Here is a 13,860-nt window from a genome sequence, read left to right on the forward strand (position 1 = left end):
ACATATTTTAACATTTTTCATACTATTTTTCAACTATATGTTTATTTTTTATTACAAATTTCTCTGCTTTTTTGCACAATAAACGTTTTCAACTTTATATTTAAATGCAATAACTTCGTTCATTTAATCGTAAAATTGGTCGAATCCAAGCGGTAATTAATATTCATAAATGCTTGAATAAGTAATTACAGTATTCCACTTTGCATTAGCCTCCAATATAATTTGCTGTTTTCGGCAAAAATTGAAATTGAGCAAAAATGTTGCATACCAAACGCACAATTTTTGGTGCAGTTTTGACCCTTAGGCGTTTTTCACTTCACACATTTCATAATCAAAATCGAAATCAATAACGAAATTTGCATAAATATTAAATTGCATATACTTTTATACGCGACTCGCCAAATTGTTCTTTAGATGGGGCTCATTCCGACGGTTCGATGGATGCATTTGTGATTTAATGTGCCTAAAACAATGCGTATACGAACACTGAAAATATATTAAGGGCATTGGCAGCACTGCCACGCTCTGTTCGGCCGCTAGGTGGCGGCAGAAAAATAGAAAAAAAAATAAACCAGGATAAACGTTAAAGCGTTTACACGCTAAAATATACATTTTTAAAAGCAAGCATAATATTATTTTTTAGTGCTGCCGCTGCAAGGTGTAAACTGTGTGTGTGTGTTGGGGGTGTGTGTGTCGCTGCTGTCGTTCTCGCCAGCGTTTGCTTAATGTCTTCTTTATTATACGAAATTTATCACCGAAACTGAAATTGGTCTGGTTGGCTTGTCGTTGTCGCTTGGTCCTTGCTAAGCACGACTAAGGCACAAGGAACCGGAAAGCTTGCACTTTTTTTCTGCAGCTATGTCGCAACATAAAGTAACTCACACCCACACTCACACACACACTCATACACATATAGACGTTGCAGTAAAAACATGGCTTATATCCCTTATGGTGACAAAAGCAAACACAGCAGCATACGTAGACACTGGAAGAGACTGAGAGACACACTCACACACATACACACACACTTTTACACTCCCTCAAGATTAGCAGCACAATCACACACACACACACACACACACTCACACACACACACACGGACACACGCACACACATGAAATTAATGTGTGGGTTTTGTGCTAATGAACGGCGCGCGCCTGTGTGTGTGTGTGTGTGTCTGTGTCAGTGTGTGCCTGCGCTGTTTTTGAATTATCGCATAATTTTTACCACAAAAACGGTTGGCAACATTTTTTTTTAATGTTTGCCTGTAAATTGTCCAAGCAAATTTATACGTTGTACTATATGCCTGCATAAGGATTTAGTGCACAAGAAGCAGCTATGCAAATATTTGCGCTTGTTACTCTTTCATTTTTTTCCGAGTAGTTTTTTTTTTCGTTTCAGCAACTAAATGTTTTAATTAAACGCGGTAAGCTTTTAATGTAGCTGGGATTGAATGCGTTTTAAAGTGCTGCAAATAAAACTCAAATCGAGTGGAAAAACTTTAGAGAGCATATTCAATTCAATGTTTGCCTATATCTATTTTTATCTCGCTACGTTTTTTTACCCCCCTGTAAATGACTTACAATTGAAAAAGTGTTCAAGTGCAGAACAAAACTGTTCAAAATGCGGGCGACCACAAAAGACAAACGGATTTGGCATTGGAGCTGGTTTAGAGTTGAGGTTTTGGAAAGCGGTCCGGGTTGGACGCCGGCCACTTTCATGCAAACGAACGAAACGGGGGGTGGGACTTTTTTCTTGAGTTATGTTCTCTGTTTTGCTTAGCATGGGATTTATTTAAAAATACGAAAACTTTAAGGGGTTGCGCCAGTTAAGAATACTTGAAATCTGTCTTAAATACCCAACATTTTATGTTATGTTAAGTTTTGTTATGCTATATTATGTTATGTTATATTATGCTATGTTATGTTATGTTAAGTTATGTTAAGTTAAGTTAAGGTCAGAGATTTTGATTTCTCCCTTTTTATCACCTTGCCCTACCCTTACCCATTTCTATAGATACTGTTCATTATGAACGGCTGCAAAAGAGTCAAACGGGCTGCAAGTGGGACTAGAGGTTTTGTTGAATTTTAACTTTGATGTCATTTGCTTTGGGTCAGGGGTCAGTTTGCCTTGCAAAAAGCTAACGCATTTATTTTATTCTATTTTTTTATTTTCTAAAACAGTTGCCAACTGTTCTGGGAAAGGCCAAAAAAGTCAGCCACCCATTAAAAAGTTGCACTAAACTTACGTTTGACAAATATTTTTAGTTTCATTTCATAAAATTGCAAAAGAAATACGTAAATTTGTAAATGGAAGCTTTTACGAACGCCAAAAGCTCATGTTAACTGTCAGAAGCTCGAAGCTGCGCAATCGAAAGCTCGTCGCTCATTAAAAACAATCAGCTGGTGGCAGGCAACAAATCGCTTTGCATGTGCTAACGCAGCACGGTGTCTTTTGGGCCCAAATGGGGCGCAACATATCCGTTATTGCATAGTTAATCGCGAAGTGTGGAATATACTAATTCTGTATACGTTGCGGACATAATTCAAAAGAAATGTATAAACACACATGTGCACTCACGGTCTTATATATATTTAATACGTAATATTCTTGAGTAATTTTTTCATGGTTTTCCTTGTAAGAATTTGATTATAATAGATGTCAGTCTTGAGAACGTTGTAAATGGACAATAATAATTAATATTAACAATTAGTAAGTAAATATAAGTTTATTACACCACAACAATATAGAGTGACGACTTAAGCTATATTGATTGATTAAGAACATATATGTATATATATTTTATTGAAGTGGATATATATATTTCAATGAGTTACACTTAACGTGCCAAAATCAATAAACTCTCCACAAGGGTATACACATTGTAAATTATCGATATTTAACAGCACTCAAAACTATCGATAGTTGAGCTTTCACGAATCACGCACACCTCTACCCAGTGCATGCAAATGTATATATTATCCGTTCAAATAACGGCGCTTTTCATATGTCATATGCATGGAGAAAACATTGTCGAAATGGAGCTGCGCAGCAAGTATAATAAATTGAAAGAGATGCTCATAGGCGCCGGCGCCTACGAGGAAGGCATGGAAATCGAGGAAATGCGTCAACTGGCACAGGCAATGGAAATGTCAACCTCATCGTACACGGGCGTCGAGTGCTCCAATCTCGAGCGAGCTCTCCTGGTAGGTAGCACAATGTCAACATTCCGAGGCGAGTTAATTAAAACAAAGCCGTTTGCGCAGGAGAGCGAAATCGATTTTCAAATGATGGTCAACTCCACGATGATCGTGCAGCCAGCGACGACGCCGACGCCCTCCATCGATGTGTTCATTGGCGCAGGCAGCTTTGAGCGCGACTGCGAGAGCCCCACATGCAATCCCATTCAGCTGCAGGTGCAGGCTGTGGTGCATCACGAGCTGGACTGGAGCCCCCGAGCAGGCACTGTGCGCCACCTGAAACGGGAAGCTAGCGAGTCCAACTGCGGCCTTGACTCAAAGCGTGCCTATCAGGCAATGGACGAAGAGTCAAATCCAAATGCCACGCCCGAGTCTCTGGCTAGCGTTGACTCTGGCGTCAGCTGCGAAGAGGTCGGCTCCTTGTCGAGCATCAGTGAAACCTCCACACTGCCATCGATTGGCGAAATGCCGAGTCGCCTTCTGATCAGCACCAGCAGCGCAGCCGTCTCCGATTTCTCAGAGCGGGACGAAGGCAGCCCCATCCACATTAACCCATAAGTTGTACACTTTTAGTCTTCAATTATTTGTTCGGTGATGCATTTTTAGCTGAGAATGTTAACAAAATTTGATAATCTATCTAAATGGCATTTACTGGATTGTTTTCCCGCTGAATCCGCGTCTTGGCTATGGCCTCGCCCACCAAGCGATCAATGCGCTTGCGCATATACAGAAACGGCAGCAGATTGACCCGATGGCTGACCAGCGTGGCGGAGATGCTGGTGAAGTACTCGGTCACCTCCACCGGCCGGGCCAGCGGCTCGTCCGACTTCTTGACCGGCGACTTGTTCAGCGTCAGGGTCAGCGACTGCCTGGGACGCTTGGCGACTCGTGCGCCAATTGTTTTCGCCGGCGAGCAGTCGGTGCTGGGCTTCGATTTGCGCTGACGACTGCGCGCCGTCTTGGCCGCCGGTTGCAGCACAGCTTTGGTCTGGATCTGGATGCTGCGATTTGCCGAACGCAGCGATTGACGTCGTGATGGCGGCGAGAAGTACTCCAACCCAGCTGGCTTGCCGGGCGGCGAGTCCTTGAGCCGCGCCGGTCTGCTTGCGTGCGGCTTGTCCACACTCATATCCTCCAGCTCGGAGTCTCTAGTTGCCAACTCCGACTCCATTTCTGGCGTGGAATTGACAGATATTGCATCATTTATTTTGGCATTCTCTTCCATTGGAGAGCTTCGTTGACTGGATGCCAAACGATCAGCTTTTGCGGCTGGTTGTGCATCCGCATCTTGCATATCCATATCTTCGGTGTGATCAACTGCCTCGACATTTTCAGTTTGTGCTGTGTCCTCGGACAGTTCCACGTCAGATACTTTTGGGGAGTCGTTCGGAATTTTAGGTTCCACAGTCAACTGTTCCGGCTCACGTTCCCTAAGATTTGTTTAATTAGGGTTAATTTGAGCTGCGACTAGAAGGGGAAACTTACGGAGTGCGAACTATGTAGGAAATATTGTTGGACCAATCCTCCTCCTCTGCCGTACTATTATTCGTATCCTCCTCGCTAAAGTTGCGTTAAGTTATTTATAAAATAATTCTGCGTTAAAACTTACTCAGCTTCGCTGTCATTATCATAGGAAGATTCCGAAAGTTCCGATGAGGGGGAGTCGACTGTCTTTCTCTCCTGGGAACTCGGATCCCCCACTGTACACTGTGTGGCTCTAGAAGGAAAGACAGAAATATTTCTCAATGAAAACCCTAAAATGAGGTTAACAAATATTCGGACTGCTCACATTTGGGCTTGGTCATCCGCTTCGCTTAAATCGTCGTCGTCTCCAACAATGTGTGGTACATTCGGCATTAAAGGCCTGTAATTAAGACATTTTGCAATAAGTTAAAATCTCGAGCAGTTTTACTCACATGTTGAGTGCCCTTCTACAAGATTTCTTGATGGAATGGAGACATGTGACAAAATGAAGCGTTATTTTTAACCAAGGATTCCATAAGTGCTGCACAACAAAGTTGACAAACAGTGCTGGAAAACGATTCATTGATCGCTTCTTTTAAAGACGTTCTCACTGCGCATATTTGAAATGCGTTTAAGATATCGCGTTATGAATACAAGTGTGGAGCTTTTTGAGAAATGTATTAATGACTCTGCCTTTTGTTAATAATAAATTCGTAGCTTATAATAAAATATTGATTAAAAATTACAAATCAAAAACATAAAAAATATATATATCTATTGATAACAAAACGTGTCTTTAACCTTCGCAGTAGTCGCACGTCTCAACTCCCTCCTCACAATTACAATATGCGGCTTCAGGCGCCATATCGGATGCCAGATCGTCCTCGCCAATTGTTATGCACCGCACGTTCCGCGGATACTTGACCATGACCAGCGGACGACCTTCCTCGTCGGTCAGACCCACATCACAGCCATCGCCCACATTCTGGCGCTGCAGTATGTACTTGGTGAAGCAGCATAGAAATATCTAAAAATAGTTTAATTCGGTTAACAACTAGCTTAATACTCTGCGGATCACTCACCAAGAACTTTAAGGCCATAAGTGCCAGCAGCAGCAGGATGTAGAAGTATCGCCAGAGCGATTCCGAAAACACGGGCAGGCATCCGTTCGTGTTGATGGAATCAACTGTGAGCGTTGGGAAAGGCGCTCGCTTGTGGCTATCGTACTCCTCGGGACTCATCGCGAAATTGGGCGCACAATTGGTTTTATCGGAGCTCTTCTTGGTGCAGGCAATCGGAGCTAGGACCGCCTTGGTGCGATACGACGTGTTGCCCGCCTGCGCCTGCCTGGGCATCCATTCGGCATTCATCCAGTCCTTGTAGTTGTAGACTCCACAGCACTGCTTCCGTAGCTGCAGTCCGTCCCACAGTAGCTTCCACTCCGGAGATGTGTAATACTCGTCAATGCCGCGCAGCAGCGAATTCTCCGCCGAGTTTTCCAGTACATCGATGTTATAGTATAGATTCCACACGGTGCCAAAGCCCGATGCAATTATTACGCAGGAGTAAAATAGCCAAACGGACACCATCAATCGAACGTTGGGCGTGCAGCGTCTCTTCCACAAACGATTCCACAGGGATAAGCTGCAAAGGAACGTGACAACCAGCTGGGCGCCCAGAATGTACACGTTGAACAGGTAACTGAATAGCAAGCGGCGATCAATGTCCTCCAGATAGTTGGACAAAATCGTTTGATAAATGGCAGTTATGATTATGATCAGTAGCCCGGTGACAGCCTCGAGTATTAGTAGAAGCGCAATATATACGGATGCTTTACGAAAAGGCTGGCGCATTTGGTCATCTTTGTCAGATGCTGCTTGAAGTTTTGCTTTTTAATATGTTACAATAGCTACGTACGGCAAAAACTCGAGTTTCGAATTCTATTTGAAGTGACGTTTATTAGAAAGGCAAGACAAAAATATCTAAAAAAGGGGAGAAAATTCAAGAGATCTTCGAACAATCTTCGTTATATATCATGCATGTAAGCTTTCTATCCTTTAAATTTATTTCGATTTACTGATTACAAACTGATATTCGATTCAGTTGTTTTAATGCGGATGCGTCTAATTGGAAAACCGTTTTTTATCAGTGCGATAAATTAATTATACGATTAAAAATGCGTAAGCAGCAATCAAAAAATTACAGTCTCTGTGAAAAAATATCAGACACGCCAAATAACTTGAACACAAGTATAACAACTATAACAGTTATTTCCATTACAAAATGATTTGCTGCATGTTTTCTTATTAAGTCTTTAAACTTCGAGCCACATAAACACTCCACAAAACCGTTATGCATTCAATTAAACATTTTCAAATATCAGTTACAGCTGTGTCTGTTAATTAACAGGCAGCTTGCAGCCGCGCGCTGTTAAACTCAAAATGGCATGCACAACTTAACATAGTGCAGACTGTTCAACACTGGTTTAAGCTTTTGATAAGAAGGTCATGTAAGCCGGCTTGAGATAAGCACAAACAGAGACGAACAAAGACAGCTCAAAATACAGACCGCAAATTAAAACCAATTAAACATCTCCGCTGCGCCATTGCGTAAACATCAAAATGTTCGCCGTGCTTTGTGGAGCTCTATTGATGTTGGCTTTTGAGCCAGGCGCCATTGCTGAACAGAAATTCCAATATGCCATTAAGGAATTTTCGGTGCCGCTGGATCACTTCAGTTTCCTGAGCAACGAGAGCTTTAACATACGGTACCTGTACAACGATTCCTACGTGGACAAGGCCAATACCCAGTCGCCCATCTTCTTCTACACAGGCAACGAGGGCGACATCGAGTGGTTCGCCCAGAACAGCGGCTTCGTCTGGGAGCTGGCGGCCAAGCAGCGCGCATTGGTCGTCTTTGCGGAGCATCGCTACTACGGCAAGTCGTTGCCCTTTGGAGGCGATACCTTCAACACCAGCAAGCCGGAGCACTTGGCATATTTCACCGTGGAGCAGACACTGGAGGACTATGCTCTGTTGATTACGTTCCTGCGCAACGGGCAGCAGCTGCCGGTGGTGGCATTTGGTGGCTCGTATGGCGGCATGCTGGCGGCCTGGTTTCGGATGAAGTATCCGCATATTGTGATTGGTGCACTGGCCGCATCGGCGCCGATTTTACAATTTCCCGGCCTGACGCCCTGCGATATCTTTGAGAAGATAACCACCTCGGTCTTCGAGACGGCCTACAATGCCAACTGCAGCGCCAACATTGGCAAATCGTGGAAGGCCTTCGAGTCGCTGGCGGCCACAGATGCCGGCAAGAAGCGGCTGGGCGATATGTTCCATTTGTGCGATCCCATCAAGAACGGCGATGATCTGAACAAGTTTATGGACTATCTCGAGGATGTCTACGGTAATTTGGCAATGGTCAACTATCCCTACAATTCATCATTTCTGGCCCCGCTGCCCGCGTACCCGGTGCGACAGTTTTGCTACTACCTAAAGGATCTGCAGCCGAACGACACCGAGCTGCTGGCCAGCATGGCCAGTGCCCTGGCTGTCTATACAAACTACACAGGCGCCTCCAAGTGTGTGGACTACAAGGATTCCAATTCCGGCGCCAACTACGACAGCTACGGCTGGGACATACAGACCTGCAATCAAATGGTGATGCCATTCTGTGCCAACAACAGCGACACCATGTACCGCACCAGCACCTGGGACCTGAAGAAGTACACCGAGAAGTGCTACACGAAGTTCCATCTCACGCCCAAGCCCTACGACATTCTGCTGCGCTATGGCGGCCGAAATCTGGAGGCTGCCAGCAACATCATCTTCAGCAACGGTCTGCTGGATCCCTGGAGCGGCGGCGGCGTCCTGAGGGCACCAAACAATCAAGTGCATGTCATCATTTTGCCGGAGGGTGCCCATCATTTGGATCTGCGCCAAAGCCATCCCTCGGATCCGGCATCCGTTATGGACGCACGAAAGAAAGAGGCGGCCATCATACAGCAATGGATACAAGACTTTTAAAGTTAAAATAAAGAGTACCAACAATTCATGAAATAAAATTAATTTTTGTAAAAATAACCAACAGTTGGAGCTTATTTTTGTAATATCTCTTTAATATATATGCATAAAGGTACAGTTGTTCACAAGAAAGGAAATCTTAAAGTTTACAGAAGCAGCAAAAAACACACAAAATTTAACATTTAAATCAACCTAATTCAAATATATATCGTGTAAACTTAATAAATAAATATATATGTTTTTTTATATTTTTTGTTATTTTTTTCAATAACTGCTGCAAGGCATTAAATAATAGAAAAAAATATAATATAAGGCAAATAGAATAATGTTTATCAAAAAATATTAACAAAAGTTTGATTTTCTTTTAACTGGATGGATAACCTGTTCCATTTCTATAGTATATGCAAATTATTCAACATTTTGTTCGTTTGCAGTTTTGCAATTTGTTTTTTTTTTGTTTTTTCAAGGTTTTTTTTATGCATTTTATTTATACGCAACATTACAATTTTTGTATTGTGAAAAATTGTTTATAGTTTGGTTTAGCACCGGCATAGGACACTTGCTTCGTTTATATATTCAAGGCTCCTTTCGCGCACGTTGCCCCCAACCAGGTTAGGGCATTGGCTCTAGTCGGCTAGAGTTTCGAGTTTTGTCTATGGTACGAATTTTGGAAATGAGTTCAGGAATGCTTTGAGGTGAGACAGCCTGTGCCGCCGGATCTTTGGGCGAGGGTTGACACCTGTGGCCGGTGCGCAATATGCAGCCGCTCCCAAGCCGTGGGAGAGAGCTTGGCTTGGGGCAGCTAACCCTCTGGCGGCGTCGGCTGTCTAGCGCCCAGGGCGTCGTCCAAAAGCCAACACGCCGGACAGGCTGCCACGTCCTGAATTTGGGAGATGAACGTGCAGCCGTGCTCGGCGTACGAAGACTTTTGGCCAGCACTCTGGGCAGTTGGTCTATGTGGGTCATGGTTTGTCTTGAGGTTTGTCCGCTAGCCAGCCTGAGAGGCAGCGTCAGCTTGTGGCCAGGCCGGGCAAAAATGTTCCACGAGATTTGCCAGATCTGGCCTCAAGCTGCAGCTGCTCTCGGGAGAAACGTGCGCTACTCTGAGCTAATATTTTCGTGTGTGCGTATTTTTTTTTCCTTTTTTGCTTTCGTTTTTTTTTCTGTCTCAACTTAGTTTTTATATACATAATGTTGGGCTTTATAATTTGGGGCATAGGTTATATATAGTTTATATATATATATATATATATAAATGTTTGCTGTGCAAATATATATGTATAATGTATATATCGTTAATATAAGTTACTTTTATGTTTTGTTGTAAAAGTGTTTCGTTACATGTCGTTAGTTTTCATTTTCATTTTCATTTTCATTTTGATTTTTCAGTTTTTTTGTTTTTATCAAGTGTTTCTTTATAGTATATGCTCGTCGAGTTGTTGGGTTTGGTTATTCATAACATATTATGTACATATTTATTTCGGTATGTTTGTCTGTAGCTACCAAAAATAAAATACACGGTTTGCTTTCTTTTTCATTCAAATTGTGGAAAATTACAAAAATTTACAGGACATAACACACTCGACTCGACGCTAGGTTGGTTATATCTTAAATCTTGAACAAGAATTTTGCATTTTTGTATACTGCGCGGGGGTTACTTTCATTCATTAGCTTATTTCTTTGCATATGTTTTGTTTTTAATTTGAAAGGCATATTCGTATTGGATTCTGTTCTGTGGTTACATTTGGTTATTTGTTTTGTTTTATTTGGTTTTTACTGTGAATTTATTGCACTAATCCAATGACAATTACGTTGGCGGCGGGCCGTGCGGATAGGAGAGCATTGGCTCCAGGCTGCGGGCGAATGTGTTGGAGAACATGCACGTGTAGTCCTCACCGTGGGGCACCAGTGTTGCCACACCTAAAAGCAGCAGCATGAGCGCCTGTATGGGCAGGGAGGCACGTGCAACGCGCCCGAGGAATCGTGCACCGCGGGCCAGTACCGTGGTATTGATGACATCGCCATCGGCAGCATCGCCATCGGTGTTGGTGCGGCTATGGAGCAGAGTTTGAGGATTAGAAAAATAATTGTATGCATATGGGGTTTATAGAAAACATCATGCTACAATAGTTAGATCAAGTGCAACTAGAGTTTGTACTTGTGCAATTATTTGCTTAGTAATTAAAGAACAAAAGAATATATATAAGAAAACTAAACTAGACTACGGATACGTTGAATTACAAATTAAACAAATTTTCTATGAATATTTACTTTGCATTTTCTGTGTTGGGTGCGGCGGCCTGCATAGAAGAGGTTGATAATGTAGTATTATCCAAAAGCTAGATATGCCATAAAGTATAATGGAAAGGAACAAAAAAAGAAAATAAATTAAATTCAAAATAAATCAAATAAAAATAGTTTTTGCATTTGTCAATTCAAAATTCGCATCACGCTCTAAATAAATTGTTGTATTTATAATAATATATATATAAAAATATTTTTACAGCCAATTTCTTTTTCACTTACTTTGGTGCGCTCAAAATAAATTAAAAATCAAATTGTTTCTCTTTTTTTTTTTTTGGGGATTTCCGGGACAAATTCTCGTTTAATTGCAATACATTTTGAAAAATCGAGAGATCCTTGCACTTACCTCATTCGACAACATTTGCAGCGGCACGCCCAGATTGTCGCCCTCGTAGCCGAGCACGGCGCCCAGCTTGACGATGTAAATGCCGGAGAGGCGACGCAGCGATTGCAGCCGGAGACGCAGATCGGTCAACCTGGAAAGGGTTCTAGAATATTTAAAACATATGCTGGCGGCTCTTGGGGTTGTCAGTTGTGATGAAGTGTTAGAATGGGCGGACGAATCAAATTTTGAGTACCAAACAAAATAAAAAAGTAAAACACAAATCAATTACGCAACAAAATAAACACAGCAAAACACAAAATTCAAAAGCGAGAATATGTTGCAAAATAGGTTTTTTACAAGAAAGCAAACTAAGTCTCTAACTAATAAAATATGTGAACTACGGAAATTGGGTTTGTTTTTTTTGGGAGCAAAAGCTACATTGGGAAAGATACGTGATGGTGTAGTAAGCCGAAAAGAAAGATGTTCAGAGGAACATTTTTAGTACAATTTCGTTGTAATCAAGTGATGGGAATAAATGTTTGAATTTATAATAAATGTTTTTTGAAATGAAATCAAAGGGCAAGCCACGAAAATGCCGATTGAAAAGGTAAATTTAAATAAAATCGATCAAGATGAATAAGAAACGGATATCTTTACAGAAAGAATGCAATTTTTTGAGTGTGGATTTATACAAATATTGAAGATAAACATTTTTTACAATATATTAATTAAATTTGTATAATATTTTCATCAGATTGTAGAAAGATTTTCAAGATTTTATAGGCCAATTTAAGAAGAAAGAAAAACAAAATCTTGTTCTTTTATGCCAAAAAAAATTTCTACAATTGGAGGAATAAAACTTGAATTCCTATAATATGTAGAAAATTAAATTATTTTATATTAAATAGAATATAGAATATATTAATAGAATATTTCTTTTTGATTGTAGCATAAATAAATTCTATTCGCCTCATAAGTAGATTACTAAAAGTGGTTCTATAAATTATAGTTTGACGTACAGAAGAATAAAATTTGAAATTTAGTCAAGGAAAATTGAAGAGAAGAAAAATGTTGGCACATAATAGAAATTTTATATGCAACAGAAATATTTATAAATAATTTAATATCTACTGAGAAGAACATTTATTTAGCTACATAACCAATCGGAAACTATAAACGCCGCCCAACTACCTCGTTGCTCCTGCTGCTGCCCCTGCCCTGCCCCCCTCTCTCACCTATATTGCCCCCCCCTAAGAGCACATCTATCTAGAAAGCAGAAGCGGCATCCACGCATTTATTTCGTTCCGCCCTCGGCACTGGCGCCAGCTGCACTTACCTTTCATAGGTGTGCTGTGACTGCTCCTCGGATCCCTCGACAGAGCGTAGCAGCTGATCGGCGGCATCCTGGAGGCTGACAACGCGCGGCTCACAGCGCTCCAGTTCGGCGCGCAGATCCTTGAACTTGTTGAACTTGGCCTCGAGGACGCTGCGCTCCTCGGTGAGATCGACGGGCTCGGAGGCCTTGATGTTTTGTTCGGTGCGCTGCAGCCAGTCGACCAGCTCATCGATGGTCTGATGGAACTCGCTGTTGCCCATGAGCGCCGTCTGGAGCAGACCCTGCCATTTGGTGGCATTGATGCACACGTTATTCCAGCGCTCGTTGTCCGCCTCGAGGCGTGCGCGCAACTGTCGCGCCTTCTCCGTGTCCATGGTGTGCGTGGCCAGATGATCTCCGACCACATTCAGCGACGAGATGATCGACTTGTGACTCTCCAGATCCAGCAAGAACTCGCGATGATCCTGTGTCACATCCTCGAGCAGTTCAATATTCGAGGGCGGCCCCGTCTGGGCCTTCTGTATGCTCTCGGCGAACTGCAGCCACTGCTCCAGACGCCACAGATCGTTGTCGATCTGCTGCCAATTGCGTTGCGTGCAGAGCGGACACGTTAAACGGCCGACCTCACTGTTTTTTTAGAAGGGATAAATAAAGCAAACAATTAGCAATGCTTTAAATAAAGACGAATGTTTATTTAGTATGTAAGCCCGCTGGAACTGAGCAAAGTCTGTGGCACGACTTTGGACAGAGCTGACGTCCAGGCAAGCTCCAAGCTGCTCACTGTGCTCCACCTCTGGAGACTGGCAGCCTATTGAGAAGAGGAACTGCCAGCTTTTGTCTGGTGGATGAACACACAGAACAATAAACAGAGGTCACACGTGGCAGATTAGGGAGCTGGCCTGGCTGTGTTATTGTGGTCAGTGCACAGGTAGATGGTAGATAGGGTAGAGATAGAGATAGAGATAATCTTCAGCTGTTAACACTTACTGTATGCATGTGTATTTGTAGGCAGCAGGTAGCAGGCACCTGCTGGGCATAGCCATCATGAATGCGCAGGTTCAAGTGAAGCATGTGTGTGCGAGTGTGTTGAGTGTTGTGTGTGTGTGTGTATGTGTGGGAGCGGGGCAAATAGCGAGACAGATAAAGCAATAAAACAATTTGTTAGCCAAATACCATTAAAAATACGCCCAAAAAAAACCAAGA

At 42.4% G+C, this 13,860-nt stretch overlaps 5 protein-coding genes across 21 annotated transcripts in view; 2 read left to right on the top strand and 3 right to left on the bottom strand.

The window, feature by feature from the left end:
* The first annotated feature begins 2,981 nt into the window (after window positions 1-2,981).
* Window positions 2,982-3,836, top strand: LOC135429185 (uncharacterized). 2 transcript variants are annotated; one of them, XM_064683451.1, is made up of 2 exons: window positions 2,982-3,140; window positions 3,267-3,836. In XM_064683451.1, exons 1-2 carry the CDS (start codon window positions 3,015-3,017, stop codon window positions 3,756-3,758), a joined length of 618 nt encoding a protein of 205 aa, XP_064539521.1. In that variant the 5' UTR covers window positions 2,982-3,014; the 3' UTR covers window positions 3,759-3,836. The 2 variants fall into 2 exon arrangements, with proteins under 2 accessions (XP_064539521.1, XP_064539514.1); XM_064683444.1 differs by having other exon boundaries at window positions 2,987-3,206.
* On the bottom strand, window positions 3,781-5,206 carry LOC135429172 (uncharacterized). Its single transcript, XM_064683424.1, has 5 exons — window positions 5,117-5,206; window positions 4,990-5,064; window positions 4,810-4,917; window positions 4,686-4,760; window positions 3,781-4,630 (listed from the first exon to the last, which is right to left on the bottom strand). Coding segments are annotated over exons 1-5 (1,053 nt in total). The 5' UTR covers window positions 5,119-5,206; the 3' UTR covers window positions 3,781-3,837.
* Window positions 5,207-5,435: 229 nt separating this feature from the next.
* Window positions 5,436-6,635, bottom strand: Tsp33B (Tetraspanin 33B). The gene is made up of 2 exons (XM_064683436.1): window positions 5,747-6,635; window positions 5,436-5,691 (listed from the first exon to the last, which is right to left on the bottom strand). Exons 1-2 carry the CDS (start codon window positions 6,515-6,517, stop codon window positions 5,461-5,463), a joined length of 1,002 nt encoding a protein of 333 aa, XP_064539506.1. The 5' UTR covers window positions 6,518-6,635; the 3' UTR covers window positions 5,436-5,460.
* A 552-nt stretch (window positions 6,636-7,187) lies between these two features.
* LOC135429115 (lysosomal Pro-X carboxypeptidase) lies at window positions 7,188-8,936 on the top strand. Its single transcript, XM_064683321.1, has one exon. The coding sequence runs from the start codon at window positions 7,286-7,288 to the stop codon at window positions 8,693-8,695; it is 1,410 nt and encodes a 469-aa protein (XP_064539391.1). The 5' UTR covers window positions 7,188-7,285; the 3' UTR covers window positions 8,696-8,936.
* A 190-nt stretch (window positions 8,937-9,126) lies between these two features.
* The window catches only part of Msp300 (Muscle-specific protein 300 kDa), a 124,157-nt gene continuing 119,423 nt past the window's right edge, over window positions 9,127-13,860 (bottom strand). For 9 of the 16 annotated variants that reach the window (XM_064683230.1, XM_064683238.1, XM_064683308.1 and 6 more), the window contains 5 exons: window positions 13,645-13,683; window positions 12,658-13,284; window positions 11,343-11,484; window positions 10,964-11,031; window positions 9,127-10,746 (listed from right to left, as the gene is read on the bottom strand). In XM_064683230.1, the coding sequence (XP_064539300.1) occupies window positions 10,500-10,746; window positions 10,964-11,031; window positions 11,343-11,484; window positions 12,658-13,284; window positions 13,645-13,683 (1,123 nt within the window). In that variant the 3' untranslated portion in view covers window positions 9,127-10,499. The remainder of the gene's footprint in view (window positions 10,747-10,963; window positions 11,032-11,342; window positions 11,485-12,657; window positions 13,285-13,644; window positions 13,684-13,860) is intronic. The other 7 variants (XM_064683294.1, XM_064683299.1, XM_064683286.1 and 4 more) reach the window with 3 other exon arrangements.

Source organism: Drosophila montana, unplaced genomic scaffold, assembly GCF_035044405.1.
Source record: "Drosophila montana isolate Dmon_TW-CO22-7 unplaced genomic scaffold, ASM3504440v1 contig_1409_1, whole genome shotgun sequence".
Classification (NCBI taxonomy): domain Eukaryota; kingdom Metazoa; phylum Arthropoda; class Insecta; order Diptera; family Drosophilidae; genus Drosophila; species Drosophila montana.